The sequence below is a fragment of the Trichosurus vulpecula genome, chromosome 6 (assembly GCF_011100635.1).
Source record: "Trichosurus vulpecula isolate mTriVul1 chromosome 6, mTriVul1.pri, whole genome shotgun sequence".
NCBI lineage: Eukaryota > Metazoa > Chordata > Mammalia > Diprotodontia > Phalangeridae > Trichosurus > Trichosurus vulpecula.
Window position 1 is genome coordinate 538,499 of NC_050578.1, and position 24,171 is coordinate 562,669.

Here is a 24,171-nt window from a genome sequence, read left to right on the forward strand (position 1 = left end):
CTTTCACAATTTGGTTAAGGAACCATCACATTTTAGATCTTCCCCAAGTCATTCATTTCAAAGATGTGGAAACTGAGTTCCAGGGAAGGGAGATAACTTATCAGAGTCACAGATTGATTTGTGACAGAAGCAGGAGTCAGACTCTGGCCTAGGGCTCTTTCTACCATGCTGGGCTCCCTCTCCTAAACTTGTTGTATAAATTCAGGAAGTTTGAATGGAAAACTATTATGAACTAACCAGAATGTCATCACCAGTCCTCAGAAATTCTTCAAACTCCCTCGGGTTATATTTTGTATGATTACAATTAACAATTGAGCCTAATTGAATCCCTGTATCACTTTGTTCCCTTTTTCAAAAAAAAAATTGTAATTGTTTAATCTGCTCCTCCTCCCACTCCCTATCCAGGGAAATTTGAGACAGTAACTCAAGACTCAATAAAGTGAGTCTGTCTATATGTAGCATTAAGTGAATGGAAATTTGGTAATTATCAAAGCAGGGGAAGAATGAAATGTCATTGAAATTGCTCTAGGTAGACAGTTAACCCAGATGATTCAAGACAATGTTTCCTGGCCTTTCCCAGTTTTCTTGATTCATTGATCAAACCAACCCTTTCATTGTTGGTTTGGATAAAATAATGGGTGGCATGCTTGTCAGATGAGCAGATGGCCCAAAGCCAAGAGGGATGGCCTGCGCAGGGCAGTGAATAACAGCCAGAGTTCAGAATGACCTTGGCTGCAGACAGTGCTAGTTCAGGCTTAATAACATAAAATATAATGGGGATAAATGTAAGGTCTGGCACTTGGGTGCACAATCCAAAGGCTAGTCAACAGTTCTTCTGAAAAGGGATCTGGGATTTGAATGTACTACAAGCTCAATGTTGAGTCAGTGGTGTGATGTGGCAGGTCATAAAGCCAATGCAGTCTTAGGTGGCAAGAAAAGAGACATCCCATCTATACCCAATAAGGTCATTGGCCCACCATACTCTCATCTGGCCACATGGCATCTAGATAATTGTGTCCATCAGTGGGAGCTGCAGATAAAGAAGTGCATTGATTAACAGTGTCACAACTGACACATCTGACTTTGTGATGCTGGGTGAGCCATTTAACCTCCATACTCTAGGCAACTCTCTACGTTGAAGAGAAAGGGTCAACCTGTAATGATAGACAGAATTTCTCATCCAGGGTAATTCCCTATTCCAAATGAAATAGCAGTTAAAAGCCTTGTCTCCTACCAATAAATTGGGCATTGTCCAGAGAAGGAGGGGCTCGAGCTCATGATATATGAGGACTGGGTGAAAAAATGGGCTTATACAGTCTAAAGAAGAGAAGGGGAAACATGAGGAATGCCTTTAGAATATGAGTAGGAGTTTCACCAATAATGGGGATCTATTTGATGCCAGAGATGAGAGAAGGACAGCTTTAGGTTTGATGTTAAGCTTTCCTAAGAGTGAAAGTTCTATGAAAGTAGCATGGATTGCCTCTGAGAAGAGGGGTTTCCTCCTCCTCCTGGGAGTTTTTCTACAAAAGTGACATGACCACTTGTCATAGGTGCTGGTGAGAGGACTCTTGTTCAGATCTGCATTGATCCCAAAGACCTCAAAGAGCCCCTAATAAACTGGAGAGTCAGTGAATTAGGAACATACTCAGAGAAATATCAGCCCACCCTCTTCACTGTGTCCTGCCTCTATTTCACTGAGCACATGAGCAGGTGGCTATCGCATGACAAGCAGCCGGGCACCTATGGTTAACCTCTCAAATCAGGAACGATATCAGGGGCCAAAGACATTTGATTGACAACTTATAAAACAGATAACTTACCTTATGTTAAACAAACAACCTTTCCAAAATAGGAAACATTTAATATTGTTTTACATTCCACAATCCTGCAATTTTCAAGACACTCTTGTTAGGCAGGGTTTTGATAAATTGATTGGCAACATTCTAGAGTCCTTTTTTTCTTTAAAGATGTACACTTAAAATAAAGACAGTAAGTAGTGAAGAATGATAAAAGTCTAGAATTCTGGTGGTAGGCTAGTCAAACAGTTCCATCAAAGATGAGAGTGAGTGAGAGAGAGAGAGAGAGAGAGAGAGAGAGAGAGAAAGAGAGAGAGAGAGAGGGAAAAGAAGAAGAAGAAGAAGAAGAAGAAGAAGAAGAAGAAGAAGAAGAAGAAGAAGAAGAAGAAGAAGAAGAAGAAGAAGAAGAAGAGGGGAGGGAAGCAGAGGGGAGGGGAGGAGAGGAGAGGAGAGGAGAGGGGAGAGCACATGTTGGGGAGAGTAGGATCCCTTGATGTAAATTATGGTTCAATGGAATCGATGTAAATACCACATGTTTGTTAAAACTTGCTTTTTCTTTTCTTTTCTTTTCTTCTTTTTCTTTTTTAGCATCAGCTAGTGGAAATTTAATGGGATTGCTTGGAAACCTTGCACAGCTAACTATAAAAGGAATAGAGAAGAAACATTGGGATTCCACTCCCACTGGAACTTCACTAGTTCCCAGCATCATACATTTCTTTTGTTGTTAATGAGGCTTAAATAACTATGTGACTTTAAAAGCATGATCCATTGTCCACACTATCAGGAGGCTTCTCTTACTTGGAACCTAGGTTTCGATAAACTAGATGCTCAGTTGAAAGCAAACATTTCATACCCATTAGCTATGCAAAGTTTCCATAAGGCCATTCAGATCTGATGGAGGAGACCATTGTGGCATCTTGTGAACTTGCTATAGGTTATATTGCTGATCACACTCAGAATGACATAATATCGAGTTCTAGACATACTGAACAAAGAAGAACAACACATTGGATTGTAAGAAATGAAACTCAGGGCAGGATTCTTACTCTCCCCCTCAATCTATCAATCTCTCTCTCTCTCTCTCTCTCTCTCTCTCTCTCTCTCTCCTCTTAAAAAACATGTATTGAATTTGAATTTTAATTGTTTAGTAAAGCAAGCATTACATAATGCTTTCAATATTTTAAAATTATGGAATAAAAGTTTACATCCAAAAAGATGAATGGAAAATTGTGCTTTCAGACAGTAGTGTTAGTTATCATACAGGGTTTCCCAATTCCCAGTGTGTCTCCCTATGGGATACTGAGGGAATGTCTCTAAGATCACGTATACACGTGCAGGTTCCATCCCGGTCCTGCCAAAGTTTAAAGCATGTGTTTGCCTCCATATAGTAAAGACCCCTAGGGGACAGAAGGATCCAGATTTCCTGCTGAAGACAACAGCATCACCCAAAACCTCGGTACTGTCTCCCCAATGAGTAGCTTTGACTGAGACTCTCTGCAAAACATAAGAGTGCCTTGGACTCCTTGGGAGGCAAACAGAGCAGAACTGGGTAGCAGACGGCCAGGAAGGGAAGGCTATTCTGGTGTGAGGTGCCATCAGGGGCATGTCAGTGCCACAGACAGATGCTGCTGCTGGAGTGACACGTGGAGCCCACTCCAGCGGGGGAAAGGTACAGTTTGCCATTGGGACAGGCACAGAGCTCATACACAGTCTGTTGAGGTGCTGGGGAGCTTGGTGGGGCAGCTGAAAAGGAGCCCACAGGCAGATTTCCCAGACGAATGGTGTCTGCATTTAAAAAGATCTAGGAAGAAAAGAAACCATAGTTTAATGTTTCTGGACATGGTAGATTTCTTCAGAACATTGTTCCAATGCATGCCCAAACTCTATAACCCTTGTCTATGTCCTTTGCTAGGTTTATCACAATGGCATCATCCTGACATGCTGGAGGAGGGCTTCTCTTGACAACCAAATAATAACCAATTGAACTTGGCAGCTGGCTGCCAACTGGTCCCTTGCTTTTACCACTCCATCTTAGAACTTTAGATTCTTTATAAAGGAGGAGGAAATTTGGGAATAGTCAGACATATAGCTTTGATTTTTGGAAAAAGTAAGTTAAAAAAATCCCATGGCTATAAATTCTAAAAGGCAACCCAGATCAAGAGATAACAAAGAAACATTCTAAAAGCTATTTTGATGAAAGAAGGATACAAGTTAGTAAGGCTTTCCATTTATGATGAAAGCTTTTGATAGGAGCCAAGAAGGAGGAGTTTGTCTCCATACTTCCCTACACGATGTCTTAACTTCTTAAGTCCGCAGTAAAAGGACTACAAAAATCTAGAAACAATTCAGGATATTTGCACTGCATGTATGTTTAAGGTGGGGATGGGGTAGGGCATTATTGAAAGAGGAAGTATCTTCTTGGGATGCTTTATTCTGTCTCCCATTTATACTCTGGCATCTATCTCTCATATCTTTCCATCTCTATACTTGACACTGGTAAGGTCTGTATTAGAATGCCAGGCCTGATTTAAATCTCCAGATCTAAAACTGAATGTGGAACAATTAGATAAGTTCTAGAGAAGAAGGAAATGAATGAGTTATATCAGTCTCCAGGACTTTTTGGAATGCTCTGTGCTTTCGAGGCATTTGAGTTACCTTTTTTCTTACAAAAATTCCTTGACATGATCTTCAGTTCTCTCTTCCTTGAGTCTAGCCTGCAAGGAAGAGGGGGTCTGCCCTTTCACAAGGGTTAAATCCTCTTCTAATACCATTGCTCAGGTCTCATCCTCTTTCTCTTTGCCCCCAAATCATTCTTCTGCCCTATTTCAGTCTTTAATCTCTCTCTATCTACTGGATTATTTTTGATGCCTACAAACATACTCATTTCCCCCTTATTCATCTCCTAGCACCCTCCCTCATCAAACTGCCAGTTATTTATTTATTGTTGTTTTTCATATTCTTATATAAGTACATATTGTTTTCTCCAAAAGAAAGTAATTTCCTTGAGGGCAGGCAATAACCCCATTTGTCTCTGTATGTCCAATGTGTATCACAGTTCCTAGAATAAGCTAGGTACTTCATTAATAAATACTTCTGATTCATTAGACACTTGTTCTCTCCACTTCCTCTCTTCTTGCTGCTTTCCCATCCTTCTGCAATCTGAACTTGGACCTCAAGAAGCAAATCTTTCCAAAGTCATCAGTGATCTCTCAACTGACCAATCTTATTCCTCTTGACCTTTCCATAGAATTTGAGACTGATGACCAGCCCACCCTTCTCCTCCTGGGTGCTCTTCCAGTGAGTCCTTTTTTGCAACATTTCTGCTGAAAAGCAGACTAAAGGGAGTGGAAAGCAGGTGCCACAATTCACTGGGAATACTCAAATACCTTTCACTTGATGATAGGTTGTTCTGCTTGGACCCTGAGGACAGAATCAGGATTGGTGAGTGGAAGTGGCAAAGAGACAGAGTGATATTTGATGATAGAAAAGCTTTCAAACAACTGGTCCTGTCCCAAAGTGAAAGGGGGAAGCCTGGAAGGGGGGAAGAAAGAAAGAGAAAGAAAGAAAGAGAGAGAGAGAGAGAGAGAGAGAGAGAGAGAGAGAGAGAGAGAGAGAGAGAGAGAGAGAGAGAGAGAGACAGAGAGAGAGAGACAGAGAGAGAGACAGAGAGAGAAAGAGGGAGACAGAGAGACAGAGAGAGAGAGAGACAGAGAGAGAGAGAGACAGAGAGAGAGAGAGACAGAGAGAGAGACAAAGAGACACACAGAGAGATGCTTCAATATATGCTTATAGTTATGTTTAGGGATATTAGGCAGCTAAGTGGTTCAGTGGATGGTAGACTCCAGAGTATAAATTGGAGACAAAATAAAGCATCCCAAGAAGGGATTTCCTCTTTTGATTGAAGGATGAGGCCTGGAGTCAGAAAGATCTGAGTTAAAATCGGGCCTCAGACACTTAGTAGTTGTGTGACCTTTGGCAAGTCACTTAACCTCTGTTTACCTTAATCTGAAGGAGAAGGAAATGGCAAACCATTCTGGCATCTTTGCCAGGAAAACTCCATGGCCAGGATTGGTGTGTTATGTTCACAGGGTCATGAAGAGTTAGACGTGACTGAACAACAAGAACAAGGGATATCTGACCAAAGTTGCTTCTTAATCTTTTTTCCATTTTGTAGCCCAGTCATCAGGAGAAAACACTCATACTCAGAATGAGATAAAAATCAGATTGTCTTTATCTGGAGGTGTGAACTATCATAGATGCTCAGACAACAAACAGAGAAGACTTGAGGGAAAGTGATGATACTTTACCAGGCAATGATGGGACAAAGGAGAAGAAAAGAAATTCACCTCGTCCCAGTGGAGTAGCAAATTATGCCCCAGCAGGTGAATCTTTAAATGGGTCAGTGAGCCCCAGAAGGCCACAGCTGCTCATGATGATGTTCAGCTTGGGGTGGTAGTATGCTTCTCTCGTGTTCGGCTAGCCAGTGACATCATTGCCCATTTGAACACTCTGAGACCCTCCTCTTCAAGGGACTCAAAATGTTCCTGACTTCCCCATCCCACTCGACTTCTGCCTCTCATGACCATTCAGATCCTGCTTCTAGCTGAGAAAACTACACTTCCCTTCAGCTCTGGTGATGACAAGAGGAAATACTTAAGTTCTTCATCTGTAAGATGGAGGTGTTAACAGCATTGACCACATAGGACTCTTGTGAGGGCTTATATACATATACTTCTGAAGGCCTTCAGGGTGAGTCCACAAAAGTATTTATTTTATTTTCTTGAACAGCTTTGCCACTGGCAGCAGATTTCCTAGGATAGAGATTGCCCCATCCCCCTGTCCTACTCACCTCCCCCTCTGTGGATTTTAAGTGAAGTTCTTTCCTGCAGGTGGCCTTGAAGTCTCCCGCGGCTGCGCTCACCTGGATGCCTCTGGGTGCTTCCATGATTAAAGACCTAGTTGGAGATTCAAGCCTAGGAAACAAAAAATAAAGCAATCATTAACAAACAGATAATGTGAATGAGGGGCACCCTTGGTGCCGAGGGAAGTCTAGCCAGACCAGTCAAGAAAGAACTGGGTTGGAATCCTGCCTCCAACATTTACTAGGTGGGTGACCCTTGGGAAGTACCTTGTTCTCACCCAACTTCAATTCCCTTGACTGCCAAACAGGAACATGATTAACACCCCTCTTTACCTCACAGAGCTGTGAAGAGCAAACAAGATAATGTTTAATATGTGACATAGATGGCAGCTACTATAACAAATAATAAAGCTAGGAGGAACTCCAAAAGATCTTATTGCCTAATGGAAGCTGGAAGTAAAATGAATAGCTCCTTTCCTAATGAGAAGAGGGAGAATCTTGGCACAAACATTTTATCATCTCCCTGAGGTTGGTAGCTGCTTTAAGCATTGGTCAGCTGGTATTGTCAGCTGTCTGTCTTCCATTTCCCACCTTTGGCACCAGGCTCCTCTTTATGTCTATTCATAGCATTTCCTGAAAATAGGTCAGGGGATATTTACTTCATTCAGTAGTTTATGTGTTATCTGTATGTAGGTCAGAAATTATTTCATACTTTGCCCAGAATCTTTGCTTTAAAAATGGTAGACCTAGATTTAATTAAAGTCAGTAATATTTTAAAATTGCTGGTATGCAAGGATTTGTCAATTTGCAGATTTTTCAAAGTTCTCACGCTGTCTTTGCACCCTTCTGGAAACTAATTCAAATGAACACAGAAGGTATTGTCTATACCTGTGGCCTGTATCTAGCCCTCCCGATGAATGCCAGGAGTTTCAAAAGAAGATCTAAATTTGAAACTTCAAGGATGATTAAAAGGCTGGACAATTAGACCTCTGATGAAAGATGAAAGGAACTAAAATTATTAAGATGGGACAAATGATCAGGACAGGGTGATTTGACAATGGCTTCAAAGATATTAATGAAAAGCTTGAAAGAAAGCAAGGGAATTAGTGGAAGGAAAATGGAGAGCAGAGAGAAAAGAGAGAACATGTGAAGAAGGACTAGAGATTCTCACTTCTTCTAACATCTTCTAACATCTCTGTCCCCTCCATTGTAGCCTTGGACTATTTAAGTCAGGTTGACACTTGGTCCCTGAATGTGGCACTTTTGCTGCTAAATCTTTAGTGCACAGGCCCCCTTGGTTTCCTCTGTCTGGGAGCTCATAACACCTTTTGTCATTGGGCCTGCAACATCCTGAATTTTGTCTGGTAGACAATATCACCATCACCAATTGGTTCCTCAGACCTATGTTCTTTCTTGGCAGCCAGTGACACCGTAAAGACTGAAAGGGAAAGAACTCAAGGAGTGGGATGCAGGAAATGGCTTCATTTTCTTCCTCTAGTTCATAGTGTACCAACCAAAGCTATTGACTATTTTGTTGATTCCACATCTGGGTGTCCTCAAGAAGCTGAAAGTAGATTGACGTTGTTCGATCTTATCTTTATTGGGTTCTCTCCTTAGGCACCCCAAAATTGTGTCTAGAGACTACTGTAATATTCCTTTGGTCTTAATTACTCCTAACATTAAGCATAATTATCTGTTTGTGGATGATCCTATAATTCACACAGCAGTTAATTTAGACCTGCCAGACCTAACTGAAAAGAATATTTAATTAAAATGTGTCACTAGTTGAAAATGGTGTGTGTATTTGGTAATTCTAGGAAAAGCAATTCAATGACTAGAAAACAGGAATGAGTGCCAATTACTTTATGAAATGAATGGATACAGTTTGGTTAGGCATCAAGTATCTTGCAGCTGGGATTTACTTGAGTCAAAGAGTACTGTTGAATATATGTCATAAAGGAACCTGACAACATTTCTGTAAACTTATCATGGAAGTATTAAAAATGTGCTAGACATTCCTCGATATTTCTGTTGCATCATATTTATCACTCAGGCAGAAAACAGTCATTAAGCAACTTCCCATTGCCTTACCTGGAAAAGTAGAGAGCAGAGCCATTGAGCCAGAGAGTGCAGAACAAAGCACCCATCCACCCAATGCTTTCTTTGTCCACTTCACTGATCGGTGATTTCATCATCATGGTCTTCATCAAGATGGTTAAGACAACAATTCCTCTCTGACTCGTCAGTCTGCACACAACCTTCTGTTAAGGTATTGATCTTTGGGGATTTATCTATGCCCAGGGCTAGCATTTTCTTCAGGTTCCTGTGGGCACTGCATTGGTGAAGCACCCAGGATCACCATCACTTCCCCATCATTCATCATTCCACCCTTTCTTGACATCTCTTATACTTCTTGCTGGCAAGTCATTATGAGTAATGTGTTGTAGCCTAGTGATTGCATCTAATTATCTGTGGTAGTCTTTTGAAGGGTTTTCTGGGGGTAGTAAGCCGTCAGAAATCATAGTACTCCATGATGGTATCGGATCATTGGGCGAATATCACTGTGAAAAAATAGGCTGGGGAAGCAGCGAACACCAAGAGAGCACTGAGGGTGCTGTGCTGTTTCCCAGTTACAAACCAGTCAATGCTCCATCATTTTTCAGAGACTCACAGAATCTCACAGTTGAAAGGGGCTGGATTCAGGGACCATCTGGTCCGGCTGAGAGCTGGATATTAGACAAGCCACCAAGTCCCACATCAAGTCTTGTTGGGCCTTTACTTGAAGTCTTCCAAAACAGAGGGAAGGAGGAAGGCAGACACCTGGGATATTGATAATGTGGAGTGATTCCCAGTGAGGGAAATCAGAATGGTGAAGGGCCTTTGCCCCTTGCCATAAGAAGGTCATTTCACTGAACTGGAGATGTTTTTCCTGAAGAAGAGAAGTAGGTGGGAGCCTTCCCATCCCTTCCACTTGTCATTAAGCCTAGCTCTACTTCTTTGGAACTTCCATCTAGTACTGACCTTTGGATCAAATCTGAGTAAGACTAAGTAACCATTTTTGACAAGAGAGCCATGCATATACTTAAAGAAAGTCATCATGTGAAATGAATTGCTTCCATTTATCAGGTTCCTGCTACCTGTCAATCACTGGGGTTACAAAGACAACAGTAAAACAACTCCTGCCCTCAAAGCTCTAACTTTTGATGGCAGGTGGGGAGGCAACAGTCACATAGATCAAGTGAATGCTAATTTGCTCATCTGTAAGCTGGTCCAGTACAATGCAGGCACCAGGTGTAGGAGCAACCTAACTTCCAGAGGCCTGGTAGGGTGTAGGCTTGCCACTCTGCTGGGCATCTCCAGGCTTGGAGGCTAGTTGCAGCTATACCAGGGCCAGCTGCACATCCAGCTTGGGTTTTTCTTTGGATTGCTTTGCTTTAGGGTATTCTTTATCAATACACAGTGGATAATTGCATTCAGGTATTGTTTGTCTGGTTGGTTCTAGCCATGGGGATAGGGAAGAGAATAGATTCCTCTCCCTTTTACTCTCTCTAAAACCCCTTCCCCTGCAGGAGGGAGGAGAAACATGATGTGAATAGTTTGCACAGTTACCAGAGAACTGTTCCCCTGTTTTCCACAGATAGGAGGATGCTGGGCTTTCAGTTGGGTCTCCTTAGCTATAAAACTCATCACTTTGTCCACTCATGTTGGTGATGTATTCAACTCATCCCCTTCATCCATGGATCTAGGATGGGAGGGAACCTGAGGCCTTGAGGTCTATGAAGTTTGGATTCAGTCAAGAGCCACACTTGAGGACCTAGAGGGCCACTTGTTGACTCAAGACTGCAGGTTCTCCACCCCAGATAGGATGACTCCTTTTTCTTGGGAGTCCTGGAATCAAGAAACATCATCACCCTGACTGCCTTCCCTATCAACCTTCCTATTTTTCATGGTTGGCAAAATGGACCTCCAACCTCTGTGTCTCTCCTGATGGTCCTTACCCAGGCCCAAGTTCAAGATCATGGGCATTTGGAAAATCAGGGTAAAAACATCTGTTCAGTTGCTATAGTTACATTCCAAGACCTAAGTATCCATGGCAATGCCTGCCAGAGAGTGAATTGAAAGTTACATCATATAAAATGTAAACCCAATAAATGCCAAGTGACATTTCCCTAAATCCTTCAGTGCCACATTCCATGGGAGGCTTTTCCTGCTTTCCCTCCTCACCAGCATTCTTTCTCACCCTATAGATGCACTATCTTTACCCAGGAAACTGTAAGCTCCCCGAGGACAGGAACAGCATTTTTGTTTTTGTAACTCACTGTCTGTCCTAATCTGGGAAGAATTCATATACACTTTTAAAATATAGCAACAAATTGGACATCAACTAAAATCTGGAAACTTAATTCTATTTGCAGTGCCTTTAAAAACTTGTGCTTTCATGAATATGGGCAGCCCCCAGTGAGAACCCTCCCTCTCTCACAGCAGATCAGCATCTGCTAAGCAACATGAGAGATGCTTAGGAAACCAATGATGAAGTGACTTGCCCAGGGCCACACAGACACTGTGTCAAAGGCAGGATCTGAACCCAGAAATTCCTGACTTGGAGATCAGCTTTCTCTCCACTAGGCCCACACTACTTTACTGGACAACAACATGCTTAGTGACTTGTCCAGCCTCTAATTGAAATAAGTGGTGGTGGGGGGGGTTATTTCTGATAGATGGTGTGGCCCTCTCCCTTCCCCTCTTTGACAATGACACACTCTGGATTTTATCATGTTTCAGAACAGGAAGGCCAGGTTTGATGAAATCCACTCTAAAGAGAAGAAGACAGCAATTCCCACAGGCAATAACAGATGAGCCAAAAAATGTGCACGGGCCAGATTGGTGTGTCATTGGATGGGCAACCCATTGAATTAGTTGATCAATATATGCATTCTGCCATTCACTGTGTATGAACCAGACACAAGGCCCAGGCTTGGATTGGAGGAAAAGAACAGGGTATATGACTTTTGGGAAATTAAATGGCCCAAGGAATTAGGTTGTGGTGGGTAATGTAGAACTGCTGAGATCCCTGTGTGGTAACAGACTCAAGGGTGTCAATGATGAATATTGGACAGAAGGCTAGGGACATTTTTGTACATGCTTGTTTGTATGGACCACCTCATAGAAAATACCACAGCCTCAGTCAAAGCATCAGCTATGACCTGTCCAGGGTTCGACAGCATTTTCAAAATTCCAGATGGCTTCCCTTTGAGACTTGGGATTTTGAGATGATGAATGGCTCTCTGCAATATTGTGCTAAGGCCAAATACTGATCATTGTACAAAATCTACACCTAGGAGTTGCTTTAATCCAGATGTCTTTTCCCCTTCTCCAAATCCCTCCATACTGCAACCTTCTTTGCTTGGCTTATGCAGAAACACTAGAAAAAAATAAATGGCACACAACAAAAGAAAAGGAAAAGAAAGCTCAAAAATGTTAAAATTGAACAAAATAGGCAGGGATGTATACTCTGTGCACACCTCCATGTTCCCTTTTGAGTACTGTCCCTTGGTTCCTGGGGGCATAGATTCTGTTTTGGGTAGCAGTACCTCTCCTTCTAACAAAGCTCAAGGAAAGAAATCCCTAATCATGGAAGAACCAACACTTACTTGAGGTCTTGGGATGGTTCTGCTCTGATGTGAGGTGTTTCCACAGAGTGTCCAAACACTGCTCCTTCTGTGCCTGCAACGATTAAGTAACAGGAGGGAAATCACTGCATTGTTGTTGAAAGTGTTATTAATGATAATCAAACCTCGTAGAACATATGTGTAAAACTGGAATCTTCCAAAGAGCTCATTTTAAAAAGCACTACCATGAGAAAAGAAAAAAAATACTTAGGAAGATAATAGAAAAAGGAGGGAGAGGAGCAGAAGAAACAAGGAAGGAATCAGGCATTTATTAATGCTATGTGCCAGGCACCGTTGGGCCTGTTATGTGCCTGCTATGTGCTAGGCACAGTTAAGTGCTTTACAAATGTTACGGTATTCAATCATCACACCATTCCCAGGAAGTTGGCACTGTTATTATCCCCATTTTATATTTGAGGAAACTGAGACAGACAGAGGTTAAGTGACTTGCCTAGGCTCACACAGGTAGAAAGTTTCTGAGGTCACATTTGAACTCAGGACTTCCTGGCTCAAGCCTAGAACTCTATCTACTGAGCCACCTAGCGGCATCTTTGTAATGGTAATCAGGGTGGAACTTCTTTGCTCTTCTTGATTGTTAACTCTATCAAGTGCCTTTAATGAGACTGGCCTTTGAACGGGGCAGGTAAAACAGAATCTTTTCTGTCTTGGAGTGTTTCTCACAGCACTAAGACAATTGGGAGTCATTGATTTGTATATGATGTGGTGCTAGAGATTGAGAAACTTTACTGGATGGTAAGCCTTGAGCCCCCAGGGCCCTGAACACTATGTACTGGAAGGTTAGCATTTGATTTTGAGGTGTACTCTCACTGAAAGAGTGATGAGACTCTGGGCAACCCATTGAAGCAGCCCCCTGGCTTTGATAACCCAGATGCTATGGATAGACCAGTTTGTGTTATTTGCTCTGTTTATTATGTGTCCTTGTAATTTCTGTTTGTATTTGCCCTGAAGTTCAAGGGTTGATTGTTTCTCCTTGAAGTAAGCGAATGATATAATGAAACTGAGATTGTTAACCCCTTAAAATTGCTTTCCTTAGAAAAGCAGATCAAAGAACCTTTGTTAGCAGCCCCTCTGTATGCTGGTGTTATTGGTCTTACACAGCCACAGCAGCTGCTAGCAACATTGTTGTTACAATCTTAGAGGCAGGAGAAGGTAAAGTAAGAGGGAGAACACAAAACAAAGAATGATGGATAGGTGTTATACCAGGTGTTATACCAGGGAAATCCAGACTGCTGAGGGCTGGGCTGGTTATTACTCTTTCCCTTGAAAATATAATGACCTGTTTACATATTCAGATCTGTGGAGTGTTCTCACCAATTGGTCCCCTACCTTGTGGATAGTAAGGAATCTAGGATCTTATCCTATCTTATCACTACTACAGAAAATTGATTTGGGTGCTCTTCCATGAATGAAGTCTCACCCAATGCCTTCTAGTCTGGTAAGTGAAGCTACAGGCTAACAAATGTGCCTTGGTGCCACTCAGCAGATAGATGATGGGGGCTGAAAGGAATTTACTCATTTAAATAAAATATTATTTATGGCTACCATTGAGGAAGAAGGAAAGTGATGATAAAATGAACAAACAAAAAGAGATATTTTTTTCTGAGCATTCACTCTGAAAATGTATGGGGTGAGGGTCATATAACAAACAGGCTAGGTGAGGTGGTGGCAGTGGTACACAATATAAGTGCTGGTAGCTACAATGTTAACTGCTGAAGTCATTAGGGTCAAGGATACTGAAGACAGTTTGGACTCTACTTCCTGGTGGGATTTGGGCATGGTTCACTGATTGAAAGAATAATTTTGATTCCATGAAATGGAAAGGCTTCTGCACAAACTAAGTTGATGTATTTAGAATAAGAAGGAAAGCAGACAAATGTGGGAAAAAGTGTATCAAAGATGCAGCCTTTTCTTACTAAACAGGCAGTGGAAAGAAGCTGCTCATGCCCAGTGATAGAATGTCTTCGAAACAGATCCCCCAAGTATCTCATGTGGAACACACACACACACACACAAACACACACATACACACACAAACCCACACAAACACACACACACAAACACACACATACCTACACACACAAACACACACACACATACACAGACACAAACACACACAAACACAAACACACACACAAACACAAACACACACACAAACACACACACAAACACACACATACACACAAACACACACACATACACACACACAAACACATACACACACAAACACACACACACACACACATATATATATATATATATACACATGTGTATATAGATATACCTACAGGCATATATATTTACACACATGTGTGTAAATATATATGCCTGTAGGTATATCTATATACACACGTGTATATATATGCCTGTAGGTATATCTATATACACACGTACATATACACATATACACCCATATATACATCTGTGTATAGATACATATAAATTCCACTTGGTAATAGATAAGGGCTCTGAACAGTGTCATCAATGAAGAGTTTTCAAAAGAACTGCAAACTATTCATAACCATCTATAATTGCTCCAAATTAATTGGACAGTTTGTGGAAAGACAGGTACACTAGTGTATTATTGATGGAGCTATGAATCACTGGAACCATTTTTGAAAGCAACCTGGAGTTATGCAAATAAAGTGACTAAAATGTCCACACACTTTGGAGCAGAGATTCCACTATTATGCTTATACCTAAGGAAGCCAATGACTAGACGGAAGTCTCCATATACATCATTTTTAGTGATATCAAAGAATTTAAAATAAAGTTGACACCCATCAATTAGGGGAGGTTAAACAAAATATGGTATATGAATAAAATGGGATATTACTGTACCATAAGAAATAATGCATTTGATAAATATAGAGAAGTGTTGAAAGAGCTACATGAATGATGCAGAGCGAAGTAAGTAGACTGAACAAAAGTAACATACACAGTAACCACAACTACGTGAATGAAGAGAACAACCATGAAAAATAAAGAGAAATGGTACAAAATTACAAAGAATAAGCACAACTCCAAAGAAGAAATACGAGAAGATACACCCATCACATCCCTTGGAAGAGGGAAGTCCATGAGGGAGCTATGTTTCACATATTTACAGATTTTTTAATGTATTCATTAGTTATGCTAATTTGTTTTCTCTTCTCTCCTCTCCTCTTATATGGGATGGCTCTCTGGGCTGGGGAGGGAGAAGGATAATGGGAGAAATCATGGTAATGTAAGAAAAACAAAAAAAATCCATAAAACTTATTTTAAAATGTTTCTATTAAATATTTTCTTTGAGACCATTAACTCAAGTCAGCTTAATTCCACCTTGTGGGTAGAGACATCTTTCTTGAAGATGTTGGTAATAGATTACTAAATGCTCAGACTCCACAATGAAATTGGGAGCCCAAATATTGAACTCTTAATGAAATACTACAGAGTTTTGAAGAGAATAAAGATCAAAGTTTAAGAATTCTTAATGGAAAGAATGACAGATTTTTTTTCCATTGAAGATTTAATATGTCAAAATTGTCATTTAAATCTAAATTACGAGACTCTTACTCTTTTCTTAGATCCTTCTGCCTCCAAATTAATTAATTTAATGCTGAATACGAAAATAGTTTGAGAAAGTAAGATGAGAACACACTTGATGAATAAATGGACCATGAATTCAATTATTTTCTTGAAGGCAAACTACTTGCAGAAATGGATAATTGTCATTAGTGAATGAAATGGGACAAGAATTACATAGCAGGGTTGGGGAAAGGCTCAGCCAGAACTTGATGGCATCTTCTGATGCTAATTTTAATCCATCTTTTATTTTAGCATTATAATTTCTTGTCAGATTTAGAGGCCATTAAATAGGAGACAATGGTTCACTTCCTTATCTTTAACTTTGGTTTGTTCTTAAACACCAAAGAAAATGACCTGAGATAGATTTAGCATGTCCAGAGTCAATGAGGTGATGGGGAGGAGAGAAAGGGGTTAATCTTTGCTTGGCGCTTTGCTTGCCTCTGCACATGGAGGGGGTAGATCCTCCATGAAAGGGGGGTTTCAGTAACTGGGGATGGATTCATTGGTTTGGATGGTTGGGCATCAGAAGCTCTCCTTTCATGCTCAACTTATTCTAAAGAGTCTGGTTGTAGACTCAGTCTTCTTTCTTGCCTTTTGAAGGCTAGAAAAGAGTGTATTTGATAATACATAAAATAAATGGAAAGATACAGGTATATGTAGACTACAGGATTTTGAACAGAAGAGCCAAAGTGGCCCAGTGGACCATGGCGAAAGGTCAAGGATTCTCTTAGGCAGTGGGTGATTCCTAGGGTTGGACTTAGGCAATGGCTATTAGGAGATTCCTGTTTCCATCCATTCTGTTGGATTTTGCCAGTTTGAATACATGCCCTAAGGCATCTCAGGAGCACCTGCTACTTTCCAATGACTGACAGAGAATGATAACAAGGCTTTTGTTTATAAAGCATTTTAAGGCTTGCAAAGTATTTTATAAATATTAATTCCTTTGGTGCTTGCAACACCATGAGAGGTGGGTACTATTAGGTGGGTAACCTCATTCTACAGATGAAGAAACTGAGGTAAACAGTAAATAAGTGCCCAGGGTCACACAAACAGTAACAGGATTCGAACTCGGATTTTTTTGACTACCGGCCTGGCACTCTATTCACTGTGCCATCTAACTGCCCCAGTTAGGTAGCTTGATTAGAGGAAAATGACCTGGAGCTTTAAATTGACAGACTGGTTAGAAACCCAGTCAACAAGCATTTATTAAAGGCTTACTATGCCCCACGCATTGCCTCAGGTTGGCAGAGCTTCTGCTAAGTATGTGGCCACACCACATCTCAAGGAATGAACCCTGGCCCCAGGAAATGGAAGCACTCCCATATTGCCACATGCACAAAATGATTTGAGGGTTTTCCTACCGTTTTACTGGTTATCAGCCCAAATTTGTTAAGACCTATATTAGTACTGCTAAAGCACTGAATGACCTCAGATGTGTTCCCACGATGGAAGAGAGCCCAAAAAAGAAAAGCAAGAAATCACATTTTTTTTTGTAAATCCCACAAGCCTTTTGGAGAGCGATGGGCAGATAGGAACAAGCTAGAAAAGATTCGGTAAGTCCCCTTGTATGTCCCCAGTACTGGCTGATACAGACTTAAGGAGTCCTTTTGGGCTGCCTGGCAGGCACAGGATCAGTCCTGGACCAGTAGAGCTCTGCGTGTGCCAGCAGAGGGCTGAGAAGCATTCATTATCCTAAACTGAAGTTGAAGTTGCAGTTTTAAGTAGTTCATGCTGAATTGGTCAGAGGCCACACGATTGGTTAGACACAGCATTGAACTTGATGCCACAAAGACTGGAGGTCATCCTATTTCTTTTATGACCTGTGTGGTTAAGTCCTTGAAAAGGCCACTTGTAAAGGTGCCTCCACTCTTCTCTTCTCATTGTCTCTTAAGCCTTGAAATCCAGCTTCCAACTTCATCATTCCAGTGAAACTGCTCTCTGAAGTTACTGATCTTTTAGTTGTCAAATGTAACAGCCTTTTCTCTATCTTCATGGGGATGTGTTTATAGGAAGAGAAGCATTTATGATGACAAGCCAAGACCAGCTCATCTCCATTGGACATCAGAAATGGTTTATCTTTAAGGAAACTGAATATATTGAAGAATGCAGATTGGGCAAAGCAGTGGTAGAAAATAGGCAACTCATCACTGCTGGCTACAAACAATGATTGTCTACCGATCACTTCTTTATTTCTTGCCTAGGACTTCTTGGACTGACCTTTCCACCATGTCCCAGGAAGCTCATTATTGGGATAACCTTATCCTGTAAGATCTCAGCAGCCTTGGGACACTACCTCATCATTGCCCTCTGTCTCTCTAATTGGAGGCTAGCGCTGTGAACTACAAACAAGGGAGATCAGCTCAAATCTCTCTTCCTTTCTCACCTGGCTCTACTACTTTGGGATTTCTTTCACTGGCGTCTTCACCACATCTCTCAGTTGGATGCTTTCTCCAACTCCTCCTCTTCCAGTTTCGTTTTGTTTTTTGTCCACCCCAGTAGTGTGTGAGCTCCCGGAAGGCAGGGTTTGTCTTTCTTTTGTATGTATATGCCTAGCTCTTAGGGCAGTGACTGGCACATAGTAGGTGCTTAATAAATGTGTTACTGGCTGATTAACTGGCTTACCAAGGCATGTCCTGGTGGCTAGAGTGATAAACTAGTAGCTTAGAACGTGTAGATGATGAGGTTGATGCACACATTGTCAGAGCTAGCTGAGTGTTTGGGAGGTTCTGAAGGAAGGTGGAGGAAAGAAGAGGTATTAGACTGTCTATCGAACTGAAGATCAACACAGCCGTTGTGGTGACCTCATTGTTGTATGCCTGTGAAACCGGGACAGTCTACCATCACATACCAGGAAACTGAACTGCTTCCATTTGAATTGTCTTAGAAAGATTCTGAAGATCACCTGGCAAGATAAGGAACCAGACACTGAGGTCCTTTCTCCAGCTGAACTGCCAAGCATTCAAACTCTACTGCAGAGTGTAACTCTGATAGGCTGGACATGTTTGAATGGCAAACATACATTTACCTAAAAAATTATTTCATGGAGAACTCATATAAGGCAAGTGCTCACATGCAGGTCAGAAGAAACAAAACCAGGACATGCTCAAAGTTTCTCTGAACAACTTTGGAATTGATTGTAAGATACAGAGACACTGGCACAGGAGCAAATTGCATGGTGTGCCCACATCAAAAAAAGTTCTGTGCTCTATGAGCAAAGCACAATTGCAGAAGTTCAAAAGAAACTTGAAATGTCCAGATTCAGAGACATCTCCATTCCAAATGGTCATCTGGAGTATCTGTGCCCCACCCGTGGTAGAGCCTTCCAAGTTCATATTGGTCTGATCAGCTACAGTTGGACACATTGTATGTTGACCCTGACATAGTGATGTCACTTTGGTCCTCTTCAAGAATGAAGGACAACAACTTAGCTTAGTATCTTTCATAAATTAATGTGACACCAATCATCACACTACAAATTTAGAACTCAAAATAGCCTTGAGAATTCCACAAATAAACCATACTAGAACCAGATTATTATCACAGGCAAAATTGTTTCCCACAATTACTCAGACATGACTTTGTCTCATTAAAAAAACATAAGGAAAAAAGGTATTTAGTAGAAGTGATCACACCAAATGTTAACATCCCCTAACTATGTTGTTTTCAAAATAGAGAAGCCAACCAGAAGAAACTTTGCAGGATCAGGATAAGGTATGCGTCATCCCCTTATGCTTTCCACTACTGAAGGCATTTTCTCAGTGCTTTTTATGAGCTTACAGAAGATAAGCTTATGACTCAATGCTATTATTTAGTTACAGAACCTGCACAATAGTCCGTGAAACATCTAATAGAAAGGATTAATAACTGGGCATTGACTTTTTGCAAGACCATTTTTGTGTCAACTTAAAAATACAAGAAGCATGAGATGTAGAAAGATAATAGCAATGAATTATAAACAATAGCAGCAGTTCACATTTCTGTGGCACTTATCATTTTCAAATGGCTTTGCTCAATACTGTCCAGAGTGGTAGGTAGGTAGTTCAAGAGCCTCCATCCATTCCCATTTTACAGAACTGAACACCAACATATTTCTGTTCCTTTGAAGGATCCCAGAATGAGCAATTCTACATTTTCTCTTTCTCCACAGAGGAGGCAGTAGAGTATAATGGGAAAGCCCATTCATTCCTTTAGAGTCAGGGATCCCGGATTCACATAATGTCTCTGCTACCTGTTACCTCTGTAAACTGGGAAAGGTATTTTACCTCACCTATTTGGGCCTCAATTCTCTTCCCTAAAAATGAGGTCTTGGATTCAATGATCCCCATGATCCCTTCCAGCTTCCTGTCTTCCTCCTCAAATCATATTGTTACCTATCCACTAGAGATCAAGTGTCTGCTAAGTTAGTCATGGTACATCAAAATGTCCAATTAACTACCACAGCGCATATTACCTCACCTTCTTTTTCTTGGAGGGGGTAGGGCAAGGCAATTGGGATTAAGTGACTTGCCCAAAGTCATACAGGTAGTGTGTCAAGGGTTTGAGGTCAGATTTGAACTCAGTTCCTCCTGACTCCAAGGTCAGTGCTCTACTCACTGTACCACCTAGTTGCCCCAACCTCACCTTTTGAAAACTGCCTCTGGGGGAGAAGTGGGGTGGTAGATATTCAAAAATGTGATCTAAGATTATTTCATGGTTTGTGCTATACTGAGGGCCTTTAATATATGTCCGTACATTTCCAAAATCACTGCTTTGTGTCTGCATGTGTGAGTATTTAGTCAATAAACATTGAGTTAGTGATTTATATGCACCAGACAGTGTACTAAGGGTTGGGGAGCAGAAAAAAACAGTTTTTGCTCACAAGGAGTTTTCATTCTGATAAAGAAAGACAACAGTTAAGAAAGGAGCTAAGAAGTGTGTGTATGGAGGCACATGCATAGGGGCATGGTGGTGATTCAGAGAAGGGGGTATGGTTTTTCTAGGGCCATTCCCCTAAGTGAGACTTTTGGGAAGAGCTCATTAATGGAAGGAGGGCCCCACAGAGGCAGGGTCAGGGGGCACATGAGGCATGATGGTTACATAAATACTTGTGTGAGAAAATAGTATGTTATTGTTTAAATAACAGAATCTGAGCTGTAGTGGCAAGAAATACATTTCCTTTTATATCTCTTTAAAAGAATGATAAAAGTACACAGAAATAGAAATGGAGAGCTCACTTTCATTTGCCATCAGTCATTGATTATCTTTGAATCACTTCTTTCACTAATGCAATTTGTGCCCACCGAAACACAGACATTATCACCCTCCACTGGCCAGGGAAATGATCACTTTTTCCCCAGATGTGGAATTGTGCAAATCTCTACTGGGTATGGTGTTCTCCAAAACTGAATTCAGAGGTTCTCATGCAAACCCAATGTGTTAAGGAGTCACAAACTATTGAACTGTTCTTCACATACAGAATATCGATTGTCTATTGATAAAGAAGTGATGATATTAAGTCTGGTGATCACAGTTCAGAGGGTGGGGCATAGGAGGAAGGCTTCTGAGACTGAAGATTCTAGACCAATAAGATTAGTGACATACAGATAACTCCAAGTCATTCATAGCTAAGCTTGACAACACATTCTCTCCCTACTCTACAGCTATAGTGATGAAAGTACCTCCTGTGGAGTGTAGACAGCAGAATACAACTTTGTATTTTCTAGGCAGTGTGAATACCTTCTGCTATGCCTGGCAGAATGTTTCAGGATTAAAAAGTCTCCCTCTTCTCTAGAGAGCTGGCATGGCTTAAAGGATAGAGGGCTAGCCTCAGAGCCACAAACACTTGTGCTGCAATGCTTACTCTGATACCTGCTGGGGCAATATCACACTGGTCAGATAATGGAAACAGGAAATTTTCAAAAGAAGAACTATCTACTATTCACAAGGAAATGACAGAATGTTCCCAGTCACAAATACTTAGAGAAATACATATTAACCCAACACTAAACTTTCATTTTAGAACCATCAGAACAAATAAAAAGTGATTCAACTTGGAGGGCTATGCGAAATATACTAATGCATTGTTGGTGGAATTAGTCCAATTAGTCCAACCATTCAGGAAAATGTACTTATACTAAAAAAGTCACTAAACTCTACTGTCTGGCCCAACCATATCATTACTACACATATACTCCAAGGAAGTAGAAGACAGAGGGAAAAGTCCCATGTATACAACTTATTTATAGAGTACCCTGTTTATTTTTGATTTAGAAGAAAAAAAAGGAGAAACAAAACAAGTGCCTATGTATTAGGATATGCCAAAATAAACTGAAGTATATAAATGTAATGGGATATTATTACACCCAAGGAAATGACCAATATGAAGAAATCAGGGAAGTTGTGAAGATTTGTATGAACTGATATAAAGTCAGAAGAAACTGAAGAATTTTTGTTTTATTTTGTTTTCACAATGACCAGAATAATGTAAAGAAAAAAGCAACAAAAAATAGCAGAACTTGAATGCTGTGATGAGCCCAGTCTTCAGAACACTTATGGTAAAACACACCTTGCTCCTCTTGGCAGATGGGATAGTGGACAATAAGAGCAGGATGGGTCCTATTTAGTCAGAGAAAGGCAGTTTGTTCATTTGTTTTCTTAAAGATTACTTCTTTGTGATAACGAAGGGTTCTTTTGGTGGTGGTGGGAGTATGTGGAGGGAGTTAGTGGGAAATCACAAGGAAAGATTAAAAAAAAGAACAGAAATAAATCATTTCTTCTCCTTCTTTGTAGCCAAGCTCCAAGGCAAGGCTGGTTCTCACAGTACCTGTTACTTTCAGTCGGTCAGCCCCAATGGTGATCTCTTCCTCATTGGCAGAAAACAGGACCCTGCCACCTTCACTTGCACGCACTTCAAACTTTTTACATTGAGCTTCCACAGCATCTGCTCCTAGGAGAAAGGGAGGGGAGGACAATAAAATGGGAACAAAACCAACATCCTGACTTCCACACTGTGTCCTTGTTTTTAAGTAATGCTTCAAATGACCAATGGTTTCATCGATTTCCAAAATCTACATAGCTTTTAAATTAATCAGAGACTTTAACATCTAAAACTGTTTGTGCATTGCTATTTTTATTGATCAACACTTTATGTTTACCACATAGGTATTTCTTCTCCATACTTAGTATTCACATGATGGCTTCACTCCTTTCCCCCACTGATTTTATTTTCACAGCTTTCTCACTGATACAGTTAATAACTCTGAAAAGATGTTTCAATCACGTTATCAAACAAAGCAAAAGTAAAAATCCACAATATCAATAGAGGTAAATAAGGGGAACAATTGGGAGATAAAGGAACAAAATGTCCCAAAGGCAGGAAGGTAGTGAGAGAAACCAAATGAACTATCATACCTTTAAAAGAATACAAAGAACATTTCAGGCTTAAAATGATGGATTCATGGGATGTTACAGTTAGAAGGAACAAAAGATGAAATCTAGACCTTCCTCTTCATAAGGAAACTGAGGCCCTGTTGAAAGTTAAGTGGTTGATCCAAAATCACACTGTTATTTCCTAGCAGAGCCAGGACTTGTACTGAGGTCTTCTGACTCCAGTCCAGCTGCCTTTCCCCCATGCCCTGCTTCCTCTTGGAGGATGAATTACATATTTAAATCTTTGGATTACAATAAAATGCACTCTGGCTTCCTTCAACTGCTCATTTTGTAAATTTCAAAAGGTGACACTCTTTGGGAAGAAGAAGAGATGGAAGAATCTTTTCTCCTTATTTCACTATTTTATACTTGTGTCACTGAGTAGCCAAATTCAGAATGAAAAGAGATTTAAAACAGCTCAAAGTGATCTTTCAAAAAAACATACATATTTGGGAAGATTCAAATACCTTCTTACTGAAAAATACCTCAACTTCAGCTCAAATCAATGGACACAAATTTGATTCATATATACAAGTGTCATTAGCATAGGCAACTTCACACAGGCCAGAAAGGCACAGAGAAGAAAACCTTTATCTCATCTAGAGTGATTAAGGTGATGTAACAGAGCTTCCTCCTCAGCAAGGCTCCAAGTCAATTCATCACAACTAAGCAGATATAGATAAAATAAATTATTTTCCCAACTTTGCCTCAACAGTCAAATATTGAGAAAATAGAAGAGGAAATATTTTCTCAAATTTCACATACTCACATTCAACACAAACAAATCAGGATTGAAATCAGTGGTTTTTCCTCCCGTTAAGTACAATATCAACACAGATTTATTAAAGGCCTA

At 40.7% G+C, this 24,171-nt stretch overlaps 1 protein-coding gene across 1 annotated transcript in view; it reads right to left on the bottom strand.

The window, feature by feature from the left end:
* Positions 1–3,402: 3,402 nt before the first annotated feature.
* SGCZ (sarcoglycan zeta) overlaps positions 3,403–24,171 on the bottom strand; it is a 144,585-nt gene continuing 123,816 nt past the window's right edge. Inside the window, exons 5-8 of the mRNA XM_036764592.1 lie at positions 22,714–22,836; positions 12,309–12,381; positions 6,646–6,769; positions 3,403–3,597 (exon numbers count right to left, since the gene is read on the bottom strand). Coding sequence (XP_036620487.1) covers positions 3,403–3,597; positions 6,646–6,769; positions 12,309–12,381; positions 22,714–22,836 — 515 coding nt within the window. The remainder of the gene's footprint in view (positions 3,598–6,645; positions 6,770–12,308; positions 12,382–22,713; positions 22,837–24,171) is intronic.